The sequence below is a fragment of the Salvia miltiorrhiza genome, chromosome 2, assembly GCF_028751815.1.
Source record: "Salvia miltiorrhiza cultivar Shanhuang (shh) chromosome 2, IMPLAD_Smil_shh, whole genome shotgun sequence".
NCBI classification, from domain to species: domain Eukaryota; kingdom Viridiplantae; phylum Streptophyta; class Magnoliopsida; order Lamiales; family Lamiaceae; genus Salvia; species Salvia miltiorrhiza.
Window position 1 is genome coordinate 67,989,938 of NC_080388.1, and position 16,085 is coordinate 68,006,022.

The 16,085-nt window shown below is 31.6% G+C and overlaps 2 protein-coding genes across 4 annotated transcripts; one reads left to right on the forward strand and one right to left on the reverse strand.

Annotated features, from left to right (window-relative positions):
* Positions 1–45: 45 nt before the first annotated feature.
* Positions 46–4,839, forward strand: LOC131008537 (pentatricopeptide repeat-containing protein At5g50990). 2 transcript variants are annotated; one of them, XM_057935447.1, is made up of 4 exons: positions 51–391; positions 1,008–3,196; positions 3,521–3,822; positions 4,336–4,839. In XM_057935447.1, exons 1-2 carry the CDS (start codon positions 271–273, stop codon positions 2,522–2,524), a joined length of 1,638 nt encoding a protein of 545 aa, XP_057791430.1. In that variant the 5' UTR covers positions 51–270; the 3' UTR covers positions 2,525–3,196; positions 3,521–3,822; positions 4,336–4,839. The 2 variants fall into 2 exon arrangements, with proteins under 2 accessions (XP_057791429.1, XP_057791430.1); XM_057935446.1 differs by having other exon boundaries at positions 46–391; positions 1,008–3,822.
* On the reverse strand, positions 3,493–11,949 carry LOC131008540 (uncharacterized). Of its 2 annotated transcripts, none has more exons than XM_057935449.1 (6): positions 11,590–11,949; positions 4,452–4,710; positions 4,339–4,375; positions 4,048–4,153; positions 3,833–3,943; positions 3,493–3,757 (listed from the first exon to the last, which is right to left on the reverse strand). In XM_057935449.1, exons 1-6 carry the CDS (start codon positions 11,710–11,712, stop codon positions 3,641–3,643), a joined length of 753 nt encoding a protein of 250 aa, XP_057791432.1. In that variant the 5' UTR covers positions 11,713–11,949; the 3' UTR covers positions 3,493–3,640. The 2 variants fall into 2 exon arrangements, with proteins under 2 accessions (XP_057791432.1, XP_057791434.1); XM_057935451.1 differs by having other exon boundaries at positions 4,452–4,723; positions 11,590–11,807.
* Positions 11,950–16,085: the final 4,136 nt, after the last annotated feature.

Below are 16,085 nucleotides of genomic sequence, written 5' to 3' on the forward strand. Positions count from 1 at the left end.
ATCGAATAAGTTGGAAAATGATGTATTGAATTAAAAGAAAAAAACTAAAAGCAAAATCGCAAAAGTCGAAAATTCATTTCGTTAGTGTAGCAAAGGAAGGGCGGCTTTCCCAAAATGGGCTTTCTTTCCCATCTTTCCCCAAAAATGTCCAAGAATCACCCCGCTATCCTGTTCGAGTAAGTGGGACTGCTTTTATTTTTTTCACCTTGTTTCGGCGGGAAGCGGCAACCACGATTAGTATGAAATAAATTATGCCGAAGCTGTTGAATAATGGAAATTCCGAGGAGATTGTATTCTTTAATGCGCCCATTTCATCGGGGATATGCTTCCGCTTTCTGCCCTAATCCTTACTCTACTGCCGCTTCACCTCAATTCCTTTATCCAGCCTCAGGTTGTTCTCTTCCTATTTTTGTATCTCATCCTGTGATTTTCTTTTATGTTGAATTTTACTGTTTTAATAATACTACTTTACTTGTTCTCATTGTATGATGCAAAGGTAATATGGTAATTATTGGAAAAGAGCCTCTTTTGTTGTTCCTTGCTCCTTTTCTCGAAGTAATTAAAGCTATGGACTTGCATATTTGTAACCATCCTGATTTGAGATGATCTAGCCATTTAAAAAGCATATGCTGATCTGACTTATATACCGCATCACGCAAATCCTACAAGATATCTATGCAATCTTGTTGCGGTTTTATGCTCAACATTTTTATGAAAATTGTTAGTGGAGTGGCCTGTAAGATGTAAGCTGCAGCCTCTGTTAGTATTTGTCGACTTTAGTCCTGAGAATGTCTTTCAACGTTAGGTGTATCCCCTTGGGCTCGATGAGAGCTCAGTACAACATGCTTTACTCGTTCTTATTGACTTATTGTAATTAATTTCATTCTAATAGTATTCTAGACTTCTAGTTCACTATAATTTCCATTTGTTCAACTCGAAAGAGTGAAATACGTGGCAGCTTGTCTAAGCTCTGAAAGTGATTTTACTAATTTTGATGATTTCTTCAGATGATCAAACCCTTTTCTGCATTCTTGAATCATGCAAGCTGCCATCTAGTATCAGAACTGCAGCTACTGTGCACAGTAAAATCTTAAAACAAGGATATGTAATGTGCCCATCACTTTTATCCAGGCTGATTAAGGCATATGCAGCTTGTGACAAACCCGCACTTGCTCACCAACTGCTCACTGAAATATGTTCAGCCAGTTCTAATGTGAACTCTGCCAATCTGTTGATTGACAGTTTTGTGAAAGTTGGGGAAATTGATACTGCCAAGAAAGTATTTAATGCGATGCCCTTTCGAGATGTGGTGACATGGAACTTAATAATTGGAGGTTGTGTAAAAGGCAGATTGTTTGTGGAGGCAATAGGCATGTTCAAAGAGATGTTGGAAACAAATATTGAACCCGATGGGTTTACTTTTGCTTCTGTGGTAACAGCGTGCTCAAAGCTTGGAGCTCTTAATCACGGAAAGTGGGTGCATGGTCTAATGATGGAGAAAAAGGTTGAACTGAATTACATATTATCATCTGCCCTGGTGGACTTGTATTCGAGATGTGGAAGAATTGAAACGGCAAAATCTATATTTGATGCTGCTGATAAAACTGATGTTTCTATTTGGAATTCAATGATAAATGGGTTAGCAATGCATGGTCTTGCTGCAGATGCAATTTCAGTGTTCTCGGCCATGAAAGGTGAAAATATTACACCAGATCCTGTAACATTCATTGGAATCATCACAGCATGTAGTCACTGTGGTCTTGTTCAACAAGGTCGCAAGTGTTTTGATCTGATGAAGAAGGATTTCTCTATTCAACCACAACTTGAGCATTATGGAGCAATGGTTGATCTGTTTGGACGTGCTGGATTTCTAGAAGAAGCTAGCACAATTATTAGTGAAATGCCAATGGAGCCTGATGTGGTTATATGGAGGACTCTGCTTAGTGCTTGTCGAACTCACAAGAACTCTGAGTTGGGCGAATTTGCTGTTGGCAAAATGAAGCATCTTTCCAGTGGAGATTATGTCCTGTTGTCGAATATTTATTGCTCCACTAAGGAATGGGATAATGCAGAAACTGTACGGTACACTATGAATAAGAACAGACTTCATAAGAGTATCGGAAAAAGTTGGGTTGAATTGCATGGTGCCATTCACCATTTCAAGGCAGGCGATAGGTCACACCCAGACACAGAACCAATATACAGAGTATTAGAAGCTTTGTCCCGTCACTCTAGAATGGAAGGATATATCCCTGCACCAGACTTGGTTTTGATGGATATATCAGAGGAAGAGAAGGAAGAAAACTTGAATTATCACAGTGAAAAATTAGCTTTGTCTTTTGCGATCCTTAAATCCAGTCCTGGAACTGAAATCTCAATTTCTAAAAACCTGCGTACTTGTCTTGATTGCCACTGTTGGATTAAAATTGTATCAAAGGTACTACATAGAGTAATCACAGTGAGGGATAGAATTCGATTTCATCGCTTTGAAAGGGGCTCTTGTTCCTGTGGAGATTATTGGTAGCTAATATTCGAGGTTTGTAGTAAGCCCTGCTGACTGCTGTTTCCAGTTATGCACATGGAGGGATAACGGAAACCATACTGGTAATCAGATGTGGTACTCTAGTATTACTTGCAAATTACGTAGTTGAGGACCATTTCGTTGGTTATGTGATGGCTGCTGTAACTAGGACCGCTTACCATGGCCATTGGCCAGAGTAAGAGTTTCTATAATAAATCGTCACTGTTGGAGCTCACTGAAATGTCTGGAGGTCCTTGAACTGAACATATATCAGAAAGAGCAGCAAGGGCTTCCCAGCTTCCCAGAAGTTAGTAATGTAGTGGTCACTGAAGAAAATAAATCTACAGTTATTGCAAACTATGGTACTTCATACTGCGACCAAGAAGATTACGATGAATAAATGAGTTGTTACCTTTGCCTACAATAAATTTGTTTGCCCTTATTTATAACCCAGACCCACGCTGCTAGTGCAGAATACGGTGCCTGCCATTACCAACATATTTCTGTTTGAAATTGTTCTTCTTTAGTTCAGTGTTTATACAGGTGAAGACTTTGCTGCCGCCCTGACACTTGAAGCCATATGGAATAACCTTATTGCTGAAAGATATGTGGCCACTTTATGTCATAACAAATCAACAATATTCTCTTACCATCCCAGAATATTTCCTGTGTCTGGTGCAGATCTTGATTACTTTTATCGTATTTATATTTGATGGGAATCTTGAATGTCACAAAAGATGCAATCTGCATGTGTTTTGAATTGACCTAGATTGCTAGAACACTTGCTTAATGCTTCTCAGTTTCATAGAGGTTCCAACTTCATGATTGCCTTCTCCAATGTTTATACAATCAATTAGTTTCTGTCTCACCTGTATTAATCTATACCATATTGTACTTTAGCATTTACGAGTTGAAGTCAGATTCTTTTTCTCCTCATTTAAGTTTTAGTCTTCGAGATGTCAAAGTAGATATATAGTAATAGTTGTGCATATAATGCAGATTACTTGCTTTACAATATCATTCGACATATGCTTGCTACTTTCTTGTTTCTGGACTAGCAAAGGAAGCTGGAAAATGACATCCAAAGGTAGTTTGATCTCTGAGATGCCTCGTGATCAACTAGGCATTTTGAATTGGAACTAGCTGCAGTTTGCCTCCATAGATCTCCGGCAGCTGGCTTTTGTCTATGTCCTCCAGCAGCGTCTCATGCAGTCTTTTATCTTCCACAAAGACGACCTTGTACAATGGGACAACAAATCAGATGGCCGCATTATGCAGTAGCAGAACTTCAGTAAAAATAGGTGCTCTTACCTTCTTCCTTGTTTTTTTGTCGATAAATGGGTAGATAATCTTCCACATTGTCATAAATATATATGGTGCGTGAACAATGAACAGCTTTCCTAGCCTTTCTGGATAGTATTCCTGTTGTTCGAAGATCAATATTTGTTCTTTAGCACGATACTAAGAATTATTTTTCTGTTCTATGGCTACTTCAATTTTGACATGTTGACTGGTATAGCTTTAACCTGTAAAATGGTGATTGCTGCAAGGTTTGCACGCAAGTCGCTGTTACAGTATCCATATCCTTGCAGATCTCCGATGATTGTGAACTTTTCCACTTCATCAGGAATCCTGCTTTCAAGAAACAGATTTTAGCATAAACTTGTGTTGTTAATACAACTACGACTATTTTCTGTTTCTTTCAATATATATATATTTTTTTGAATTCCTTGCCCTGCAACAGATGATTTTTCAACTTTCATCAAGAATTTGATTCCAGCCTAACTAACTAATCTTGTGATGGAAAAATGCAGCACCTTTGACACAGTTTATCAAGGGCAAACACCAAGAAACCTGGAAATTCAACCACAGCATGTCAGAATCAAATAGTTGAAGAAGAAGACCAAGAAGAAGAAGAAGCAAGACGGACGCCTGAATTCATCGAGGCCTCCTTTCCTGGAGAAATGTCTAGAACCGAAGACAACGGAAATGGGGTGCCCTTTCTTGTCTGTTCCTTGTAGAAACATCTTGTTCTGAGCTATCTCATTTGGCACCTCCGATTCTGAAACGAAACCCTTGGGAACAAAGGTTCGTCTCCAGGTTAAGCACTTGACTAGCATTGCAGATGCTTTCTCCACGTCGAGATCTCGAGCGCGAAGAAACCTTCTCAGAGTTGGCTCATCTACATCCTGCCATGTCAAACTTTTATCATGTGGATCATTTGTTTATTCATCTTGTAATGTACTTTAGTTCTCTTCGTCTTTTCGCAAACCAAGTAAGTTATCGTTTATTCGTCGCTTATTAGAATTATTTGTTCACAGAGGGTGTTTGGCTGAGCTTATAAGCTCTTTAATTAAAACAGCTTATAAGTTCCTTCAAAGTGTTTGACAAAATAAGCTTCTAAAGAACTTATAAACTGTAAAAATAAGCTCTAAGAGCTTATAAGCTCCAAAAAATTAAGTTTCTCTACTTCAACTTATTTTCTCATTATTTTAAATGCAACACTAATTTTACGAAAGTAACTTAATTATAATTTTTTATTTTCATCATATATCATTCTAATTTTAGTTTTCTTCGTTTTTTTTCTCTTCAACAAAGATTTTTTCTCACTAACTAAAAATTCTCTCTCTAGATTATAATCTCAATTACCTAAATACTTTGACAATTTATAAAGCTCTATAAGCTCTTGAAACATCTTATAAGCTTTTGAAATATTTTATAAGTTCTTTAAAATAAGCTTAGTCAAACACCCTTCTAGTGATGCCACAATGGAATTGCATTGCAAACTAAAAGAAAATTTACTTTGAACAACTGAAGATGAAGCAAGTTGTTAATGCTCAAAGACTTGAAGTTGTGGATATGAGTTCACCGTGCGATCTTTAAATTTTTTTATTTTCTTATAATTTATCAAAAAAAAGAGGCACGATTGACAAGCTATGAAGGCCAACACAAAGTAAATGTATTTGTACCTGATTAAAAATTGGGGTTTACTCTTTTCCCTTGATTTGTCATTATATAAGATTTTATTGTAGGAGTGGATTTTCTTTGATTGATAAATTATCATTTAAGAAAGAAGGGTAACAAAAAAAAATCCTTTAAACAGTTTTTACAAAAGTGAATTTCACAATTTCTCTTTCATTCTTTTCACTCAAAAAATGAATAATATTATCCTTTATTTTTTGTGTGATAATATTATCCACTTTCAAGTAAAAAGAATGAATGAAAAAAAGTTGAAATTCCCTTTTGTAGAAAATGAGAAAAGAGAAAGAGAAGATTTAAAAATAGAATTTTCTATTATCCTTCCTGGGAAAGAGGGGATTTAAAAGGAGAATTTTTTATTATCCCTCATTTTTCATTGATAAATTTGTCAAGTAAAGAAAACACACCTTAAAATGTATTCCAAAGTTTTCCGCAAATTCATATTCTGATCAAATTGAAACTAACATGAGAAATCTAATACTATCTCCGTCTACCAAAAGTATACAATTTTTTTTGGACATAGATTTTTTTTTTTGAAAAGTGTGGTTATATAAAAATGAATAATTGTGGTTCAAAAGATAAAGTGATGTAATATCCAAAAAAGAAAAATAGTATACTCTTTGTAGACGCTAAATCGGATAATTGTTATATATTCTTGGTGGACGAATTTAGTAATCAAGATGACTTCGTTTTAGGAGAAATTTCAAAATATACTAAAATTTATGTATTTACGCATAAATTTTAGAGTACCATTTTGAGATAGCCATTTTGAACAGTAAAATATAATATTTGGCCACCAATGTAAAAAACACAAATTTTTGACCATTTTTTACGTTTTAAGACTGTTTTGCCCTTAATTAGGGTGGATCAGATTACGCGCGGATTAGGCACACTTGGCATTATTAGCGCCAAAAGTGCCAGCAGGAATAAAAAAATCTAAGTAAATTGGTACTTTTGACACTATTAATGCCAATAATGTCATGCACAAATGATACTAGAGACCATAAGAGAGAGTATATGGCACTAATGACACTAATATGAACATAAGTATCATTCGTACGGCACCCTAAATGGAGAATCTAAACCCTAAAATGGATAATCTAAACCTTAAATGAAGAATCTAAACCCTACAGGGAAGTGTTCAAAATGGTCGTATAATTGCACTCATATATATAAGACAAGACATTGTAACAACACAAGTATATGACACTATTGACACTAATATGATCACTAGTACCATTCGTGTATGATACTATTGGCACTAATAGTGACAAGTGGTCACTAGTACCATTTGTGCATGGCACTATTGACACTATAATACCAAAAGTATCAATTTACTTAGATTTTTTTTTTCAGTTGATCCTTTTGACATTAATAGTGTCAAGTGTGTCTAATCTGCGCGCAAATTCTAATTCGATCCGCTCTAATTAAGGGCAAAACAGTTCTAAAACGTAAAAAATAGTCAGATTTTGTGTTTTACAAATCAGTGACCAAAATTGTGTTTACTTCTTCAAAAAGATCATGCGAGTATATTATTTCTTAATTTTATACTATATACAAGGAAAATCGAATTGGCTAATAGTTGGTGGAGTTGCAGTCAATTAAACTCAAGTGGTAGATCTCGGATCTTCACGAGTTGGATTGAAAGTGATACGAGTAGTTCCTTTCAAATAGTTTGATTTCATTTTCATGTTAATAAATATGAAAAAGAAATTGAAGACGTAAGACGGTGGTATACAGTGGAACTATATTAATTCAGGGGGCCGCTAAAAGGTAGTTATGATCTCCACCAACCAAACTCAACGTTGCAAACTTAGTCAAACCCTAAATATTGGTAGTTTTTTTAAAACATCTAAAAATAGTAGTAGATCTTTATCCCGGACTCTCGAACAACAATTGCCCATTCTACACAAAAAGTCGTGTCAACACTCATTACAGTATCTGCATTCAAATACAAGTCCAAACATGTACAAATAAACGATCACATATTTGACATTTGTACGAATAATTATCTTCACAATTCTATTTTTCACCTTAAGGGGCCGTTTGATTTGCTGTTTAGGATTGATTAGGATTAAAATTATCTTGAGAAATTAGTATGGATTAATGTGGATTTATATTATTTCATGGGTGTTTGATATCATGGCTACTTAATCCTATATTGTGTTTGATATCCATAGGATTATGTTGGATTATATTATCTAATACCAAAACTATCCTCATATAATTTTAAAAATACCATGTGTTTGATATCATTTGCATCGATATGCGTGAGGAAGGGTAGCAGATTTTTTATCCAACTTCGCAGTATTAAAATTATCCGAGGGGGAGGGGCGGATTATTAGTATGGGTTATTCCCACAAAATAGCATGGAGAAGTGGGATTAAGTAGGAGTTGACCATATTAACTGCACATGATATCAAACATCACACTAATCTGTATTAATTTAATTTATCCTACCTATAAACCCATTTCAAACAGGAGCATCCGCAATGGGATTACATGATAGCTTACATGATAGCCTACTTTATGATGGGGGACCACATGGTGTAAAGATGCTGCAGTGGGGTTACATGATAGTTTTAGTTAAAATTCATTATATTCAAATTTTTCTTTTTTTTTCAAAGGTTTAAAGGGCTACACGATAGAACGTGTAGCCCTCGTGTAATGTTCTCCCGCAACGGTTACACGATAGCACATTTACACGATAGGGCTATCGTGTAAGGGCTATCGTGTAACCATTGTGAATGCTCTAACGGAATCAAAATTAATTAAAATATGGAAAAAAGAAGAAGTCTTATTCGGTATTTGTGCCCGTTGCAATGGTCAAACTTTAATTTGTTAACTTTATGAATATTAGTATATTGTTTTCATTTTAAACGAGTCACGGAAGCCATGTACACTTGAAAAGTCATACTCAATCTAGTATTCTATTTTAAACATAAATTTAGTTTTCAGCAAAAAATAGAGCTAAACATAATATTTTTTTACTGAAAGTTATTACTCTATTACTAGAATCAGTCAGCATATATATAGAGAGGTTCTTGTGATAATATCGTATTATTGTGCCACTTAAGAACTAATCCTAACTGTTGATTTGGGCAGATTCAACGGTTGTTCAACAATAAGACATGAACATCGCTGTTTATGTGCTTTTGTTCATGTATTTTATTTATTTGTTTATGGTTCGTCATAAACATCATTGTTCATGTGTTCTTTTTATATATTTTATGTATTTATTCATGGTTTTCCGGTTCTCACAAAAATATCAGTTCAACAGAGAATTATCCTTTTTCGAGAGAATGAACAAATCTATATATTTTACGAACAAATCAACATAACTAACGAATAGACGTATTTAGTAAAAATAGTGAAAATCTCTCGCCGCCATCAGAATTGGAACTTAGGTCAAAATGCTTGTTCATACGGTACATTGATTTGTTCGTCAAAATTGTAGATCTGTTCGTTTTTATTTTCACACATTCTCTATTCTCTACATATTTAGCATTCTCTGTTGAACCTTTCTATATATATTATTCGTTAGAGATGACATTGGATTTTGAATCAAATTCATATTCTTAGATCCAAATTTAAGATTTGGACTTGATGAATCCGGGTCAAATCTGGACATATAAATTCCGAATACAGATTTGAGTTTCGGTTTTTTAAGATCTAAATCTGCCCATTTATGCGTTTATATTATATTATAATGTTATATATGTATATTATTTTATTATTTATAAGCATTGTCTAATTTTCTTATTCTAACATTTTCTAAGTAAAAATTGTAATTCATAAAAAATTATAATAAAAAATAAAGAGTTTTTTTCTTTACCATTCATAATCACAAATAATAGAAACAAGATTACAATAAACATTTATTTTTAGAGAGAAAAAATATTGACGTGAATTCAAATCCGTGGACCCTCAAATATGGATCTCATCTTTTGAATCCAAAAAATTTAAACCGAATCTAGACTAGACATAAACAAAAAGATTTAACCCCATGTTTGGTTGGTTGTTTTTGAAGGTTGGAAAGAGAATCAATTAATTGAATCCATTATTCATTGTTTGATTTGGATAATAAGATAATCATTACTCTTACTTAGGGGTAATCCAACCACCCAATTTATTACCCCTCAAAATAAAGGGAAACAAAAGAAAGGAAATCTCTTACTAATGATTCATTTCCATTGTTAAACCAAACACTCAATAAAAGTAATGTTTATTGTTATCATTCTGCCCCTTTATTTGATTTCATTCCATTTCCATTCCTTTACTCGAACCAAACAATATGGATTTGGGTCTACAAAGACCCGATCTATATACGACCTATTTCTATTGTCATCCCTAATCCTTTATACGAATTTTCCAAATATTCAACCTCGACTCAACTTTTATGATTTAAACAGTACTTTTCTAAAGTATCCTGTTTGTATTTGATTTCATAGACAGTAACTATCCAATTATCCTATTTGCATTTTATTCAAAATTGAAAACTATCAGTACTCATTCTGAAAAGTATTAGCACACTTGGAGCTCGTTTGGCTTTCAATAAAGGATTATGTAGGATAATTTGTAACCAGAATATTTAGCGTGAATAATAACAGATAATTATTAATACATAGTTGGTGTTTGCTATCATGGCTAAATACAGAATATCCTGCTTTAAGTTAATCCTAGGGGGAGGTGGTATTATTAATCCTAAGAAATCTGGATTAATTAATAATACTGGGTTATGGGATTAAACCGGGTCATCCGCATTATTACTAAATAATACCAAATCCTAGACTGATCTGTACTAAATTAGCTAATACAGTGTATTAGTCAATATCAAACACGCCCTTAATTGTACAATATTAGTTTTTATATCGAAAAGTATTTGTAAAAAATTAATTCTATTTAAATTTACGTAAATTACAAAAACGATACCGCTAATATTTGTTGAAAATTGGATTATGACCTATTCTTAGTTTTGAATTTCTTAAATAATCAACGGTCAAAGCATGTGATAGAAGCACAAATCTTTTAAAACAAAACCATGTCCACTATCTTCGCGTGCCCACACACGTATATACGGGGCTAAAATAAAAATACATCTTAAAATAAAAAATACGAACTATTTTCATCCTTAGATTATTAAGATTTATGATTAATTTATCATTTTGTTGGATGAATGCATGGTCCTAAATTTAAATTTAGAGGTAGCGAAAATTTTAATTTTTAAAATTTAGACATTTACATAGAGAATTCATACGTGTTCACATATTTTAGTTGGTTCGTATTTTTAGTTTTAAGAGTTGTTTTTAGCCTACGAAGAAGATAACATTAGAATGGACAAATATTGTGAGAAATGAGAATGAATTTGAAACCTTTAAATTTTTAAATCCTATAGTTGATATTTATCTAGAGAAGTAGAAATTTTACTTGATTTGAATTTTGGAGGGAGCGAAAATTTATCAATTAATTGAATACCGTTATTCAGTCATTACAAGCAGCTTATGCATACTACATGACTTATGCATTATTATCATTTCTCACTAAAAATAACATTCTCGTTATAATTAACCCAACACACTTTCTCTAGCTATCTCTATCTATGTATATATTACAAAATAAAGAGAGTGAAGAGTGTAAGAAACAATTAGCAAGGCTATTTTATTTATGTTAATCAGAACCTTGAATTAATCTTTCGTAGAGAATACAGAAAAATACATTTTCAGTTTAATTGAGAGTTTATCTTGGGTATGCACCTTTTTTTATAATTTTGCTTCGAACTTTACTTAAACATAGATTAATTTGTATATTCTCTCAAAAACTCAATCTAGAAGAATATATAAAACCACGGTTGATAATTAAAAAAAATATATATAGTCTTGATATATAATAATATTAATCATTTTCTTAATTAAGAGTTTGTTCCTGCTCATGATGTAGTGATCATCTGAAACCTCTCCAGAATAAGCAGATGTGTTACATAATTAGCACAACGAAATCCACAAAGAATTGATATATAAACGCTACGCATTTGGAATAGAAACAGAATATTTGAGAGAGAGAGAGAGAGATGAAGATGGAATGTAGTATACCTTGCAGGAGGGGTTGGCTCGCATAAGCTGAAGCTTCTTCTTTTCGTCTTCATCATCTCTCTCTTCCATTATTTTTTCTGGAGAGTGAAAAATATCTTCGTCGTCTTCCATCGCATACGCCATACCATATAATTAATTCTGGCCTCTATGTATTTATAAGGAAGAGGAAATGTTGTTGCTAAGTCGTAAAATTTACCCACAAAATAGGTACTATATTTAAGAGCTAGTCCCTATTGAGAGCACCAAATCAATATATACATGAACAACACACGGAGGCTGACCCAAGGTGCAGTTGCACAATTTAATGGCTTTGTCATTATTACAACAACACATCTACTGTACTCTTTTTTAAAATTATATGTCCTTATCATCTTAACTAAGAGGTGTTTGATTTGAATGATAAAATCATTTAATTTGATCAAATGTTTAATTACATGATTCCCTCTGTGATGGATAACTCGATCATACCCTAATAGTGTAATATGATGATTATTTATTACCTTAAAATTGAATTAATTAATTATTTAATTATTTTTTAAAGAAATTAAATTTTATTTATCTCATTCATCAGATTAAACACTTTGTCAAGGTTGGTACATGTTGGGTGACTTTTCTTTTTCTTTTTTTTGAGACGATGTTGGGTGACTTTTCAATTGGAAGAATTAAGTCAGGATCTGATTTAGTCGATCCAGAGCATGGGATAAATTCTTGATTATTCAGATTGAATGTTATGTATCTCATAAAATCTAAGGAACATCTGCCCAATTTTCTCATGCTGTCGCACTATTTGGTTCGAACTAATTAATCAAATTTTAAAAAATTGACCTATAAATTTTTGGTCTTTAACTCTTTTTTTTTTTTTTTCCAAATCAATTTATCGGTTTTGACTTGGACTAATATCTCTAGAAACAACCCATTTGATTTGGGGTCAACTCTAACTTTCTTTATCAAACTTTAATGGACCGTTTCACGAGAGTATATATATATATTTTAATTCACGAGAGTATGATTTATTCAATCTCACCATTTTAATAAAATATGAGTCAAATAAAATTACTTTAAATAATAAAAATAATCAAAGAATTTTCACATTTCAAAGTTCCAATCCATTAATAATAAATAAAAAATTAACTTTAATATTTTAATCTATCAAGATTAATCCTTCAAAGTAAACACCCTCTAAAATTTCTCAGCTTCTAGTAGCAATCATACGCAAAGGGTAAAGTGACGATGAAGCACAGTTTGTTGGTAAAACGTTTTTCTTTCAACCAATAAGTAGGGGGGGTTCAAGTCACCTACAAGACTAGAGTGCAAGTGTTTTTTTTCTTTGAATTAAAGGGGGGGGGGGGGGGGGGGGGGGAACTTTCTTATTTTTTTCCACCGTGAAATACTTGTTCTATTTCCATCTATTAAGTAGTTAAATTTGTGCATTTAACTGCTTAATTATAAACATAGTCAAAACAGAGACTTCAAATCTATAATTTATTTCCATTAAATCTAAATGGAAACAGCATAAAATTTATGATTTTTACTAAGCATTTTCACATCCATTTTCAACAATCTTCCACATTTATAACACTTAATGCAAACACAAATATAAATACAATAAAACCTCTTTAAATTACACTTGATAAATCAATAAAATCTATGAACCAATAAATTTCTCCGATCCTAACTTTGGCCAACTTGAAGTATAAATATAAAGGTATCATTAATATTATAAATTAATAAAATTCTTAAAATATATGGCAACTTGTTAAAATTTGAACATATTGTTGTATGAGTTTTCTTGAAGTTGAAATCCAAGTGGATTTCATCGCTAACTTTTTTAGTTGCATCTAAAAAATTTGGTGTCAAGTTCTGCAATTACAATAGAAAATTGTGAAGAGTTGTTGCCGCTTTCAATGCGTTATCTTTTGTGGTTGCTGAATCGGCTCATAATTATCATTAAGATCTCTATCAACCCCAATAAATTGATAATATATTAATTTATTTAATTTAAATACATTAAAATATCATATACGTACCATTTGTTTTTACACATTACAACTTGATCTAAAATTATAATTTCTAAAAGTACAAAAATACTCTATAAATTAATAAATTATTAATTTAACGAAAAAATTAAAAATGATTAATTTATCAATACATTGATATTAATTAATAAAAATATTCAAAGTTATTAATTTATAGAGGTTTTATTGTACTCATTAGAGTAAACGACGTTACACTAACATAGCATAAATATAATAACGAAGTAAAGATCGAATTATATGTATTTGTGATTTTTGGAAGTCCAGATCAAAATATCACTATACGGATCAGGCCATAAAGATAAGTGAACATTAATGAGTTGAGTTTCTGAATTCATAAAGATAAGTACGTCGAAGTTATTTTAACAAATGTAACTTTGACATGATCTAGCTAGCACATGCATGCATGCATGCAATATTTAGTTATAAAATATATATAGTACTATACAATTGCCTATATAATTTTTTCTATTTTCTCCATCTTGACTATAGATTGTTGGCTATGTTAGATAATATGGTACCATAATATTCACCATCTTAAAAACATACAAATTGTTGCCTATGTTACCATAACATCCTAAATCAATTAACTTACGATTTTTACAATTTAATTTCTCTTAAAAAATAGTGAATAAAATTATTCCACCCAAAAATTACCCCACAATCCTCGTCCGCGCCGCCAGCCACAGCCACCCAATCATGACCGCCGCCGCTGCACCGATCGACCTTTTCACTGAATCTAAATCATCGATCAAACAACACAAATATGGATGTTTGAAAAGGATAGCAAACAAACCCACGTGGGTAAACATTCATAATACACTTTATTTTTTTGAGGAAAATTCATAATACACTTTATTGGTGTTTCATTTATTAACTATAACGCTCTCCCATCTGAGTCACAATATATTTATTTATTTTTAAAATTTTAAACTATATAAAAATATAAAAATATTATTATTATGAGTTAGATTAATTAGTAAAAAAAATTATATTAATTTAAATATTAATATTTGATTTAAAATAGTATATATAATAACAATATTATCAAATTAATGAGTATAATATTAAATTTAATTAGTATTGTATAATAGTGATTAAATACGTATAATATAATTAAATTTATAGATTGTAAAGAAAATAATTTAAGTCAAACTCATTTTGAGCAAATAACACTAAACCATCAATATAACAAAATATAACAATTTTGGGCTCTTAAAAGTTCAAATTGTATTATTATTAAAAGTTCAAATATATTTAAATGGCCCAAAATTAATTAAAAAATTAGGATATATATGAATAATATAAAAGGGAAAATATAACAACATATATGTTTATATAATTATATAAATAAATAAGTCGTACGCATATTTAAATAAATTTATATAATATTTTAATTCTAACTTTAAGACACATATCTACTTTTTTGTTTACAAATTCATATTAAAATTAATACAAATTTTATTTTCCTTAATTGCATTAAAAACTACTATAATTTAAAAATATTTTAATTTAAAATAATTATAATTAAACAATAATGTAAGCTTTTTTGAAAGGAAAAAAAATAACATCAACTTTTTTGAGTTGTCAAGAAATATAATTTTCATTTAAATCTTTTATGAATGCATACATTAACTTTTTAATTTAAAATTTGTTCTCAAAAATGCATTTATTATAAAAAAAAAATCAAAATAATTTATTATAATTATTTTGTTAATGATAGACAAAACCTGCTAAAATCCAACTATTTCAATTAATATATATTGAAGAAGTTTAGAAAATTCGCCTTGTATGAGACTCGGGTTCGATCCCCATTGGGAGCGAATTTGGTGACTGGAGAGATAAGGTGGGCTTGGTGATTTCTTGGAGTGTTTGGGGTACTAACTGTTAACTTCTAACATTACTTTGTCCGATAAAAAAAAAAATTAAACAAAAAAAATCCATTTTCATAATAATTTATTGGTACTTATAAAAAGATTTGTATACATGATGACGTGTTTTGTATTTATCGATCGAGAAAGATGAACAATAAGACGCGTCAAAACAAAACTATTTGACTAAATGAAATCAGACGCGGAAGGAGAAACATATACTAGTTGGTTGAAGAACCTCATTTCATTAATGCACATACAAAAACACAAAATCAAAAATAAATTTGCAACCACCCTCTCTTCCCTCACTATTTCTTTATTTCTTTCCGAGATACAACATGTTAACATGATGCACAATGCATCTGCCGCCTGCGACCAATTTAGAATTTAATAATACCAAGGATTGGAAAATAAATACTTCGATTAACGAGGATGAGCGAAGAAATATTACAATAAAATGTTCTAAGAGTAATACAATTTTGGAAATGTTATGAAATTTATAAATATCATTAAATAATATTGTACTCCCTCCATCCACTAATTCATGACCTAGGGAAAGAAACACGAGTTTTAAAAAAAAGTGTATTATTTG

Coding starts and splice junctions, on each gene's coding strand:
- LOC131008540 (XM_057935449.1), bottom strand. CDS start 11,712: ATGGCGTATGCGATGGAAGACGACGAAGATATTTTTCACTCTCCAGAA. Junction 4,376..4,451: donor AGGCCTCGATGAATTCAGGC/GTCCGTCTTGCT, acceptor TTGAATTTCCAG/GTTTCTTGGTGTTTGCCCTT. Junction 3,944..4,047: donor CAGCAATCACCATTTTACAG/GTTAAAGCTATA, acceptor TTCGAACAACAG/GAATACTATCCAGAAAGGCT.
- LOC131008537 (XM_057935446.1), top strand. CDS start 271: ATGGAAATTCCGAGGAGATTGTATTCTTTAATGCGCCCATTTCATCGG. Junction 392..1,007: donor ATTCCTTTATCCAGCCTCAG/GTTGTTCTCTTC, acceptor TGATTTCTTCAG/ATGATCAAACCCTTTTCTGC.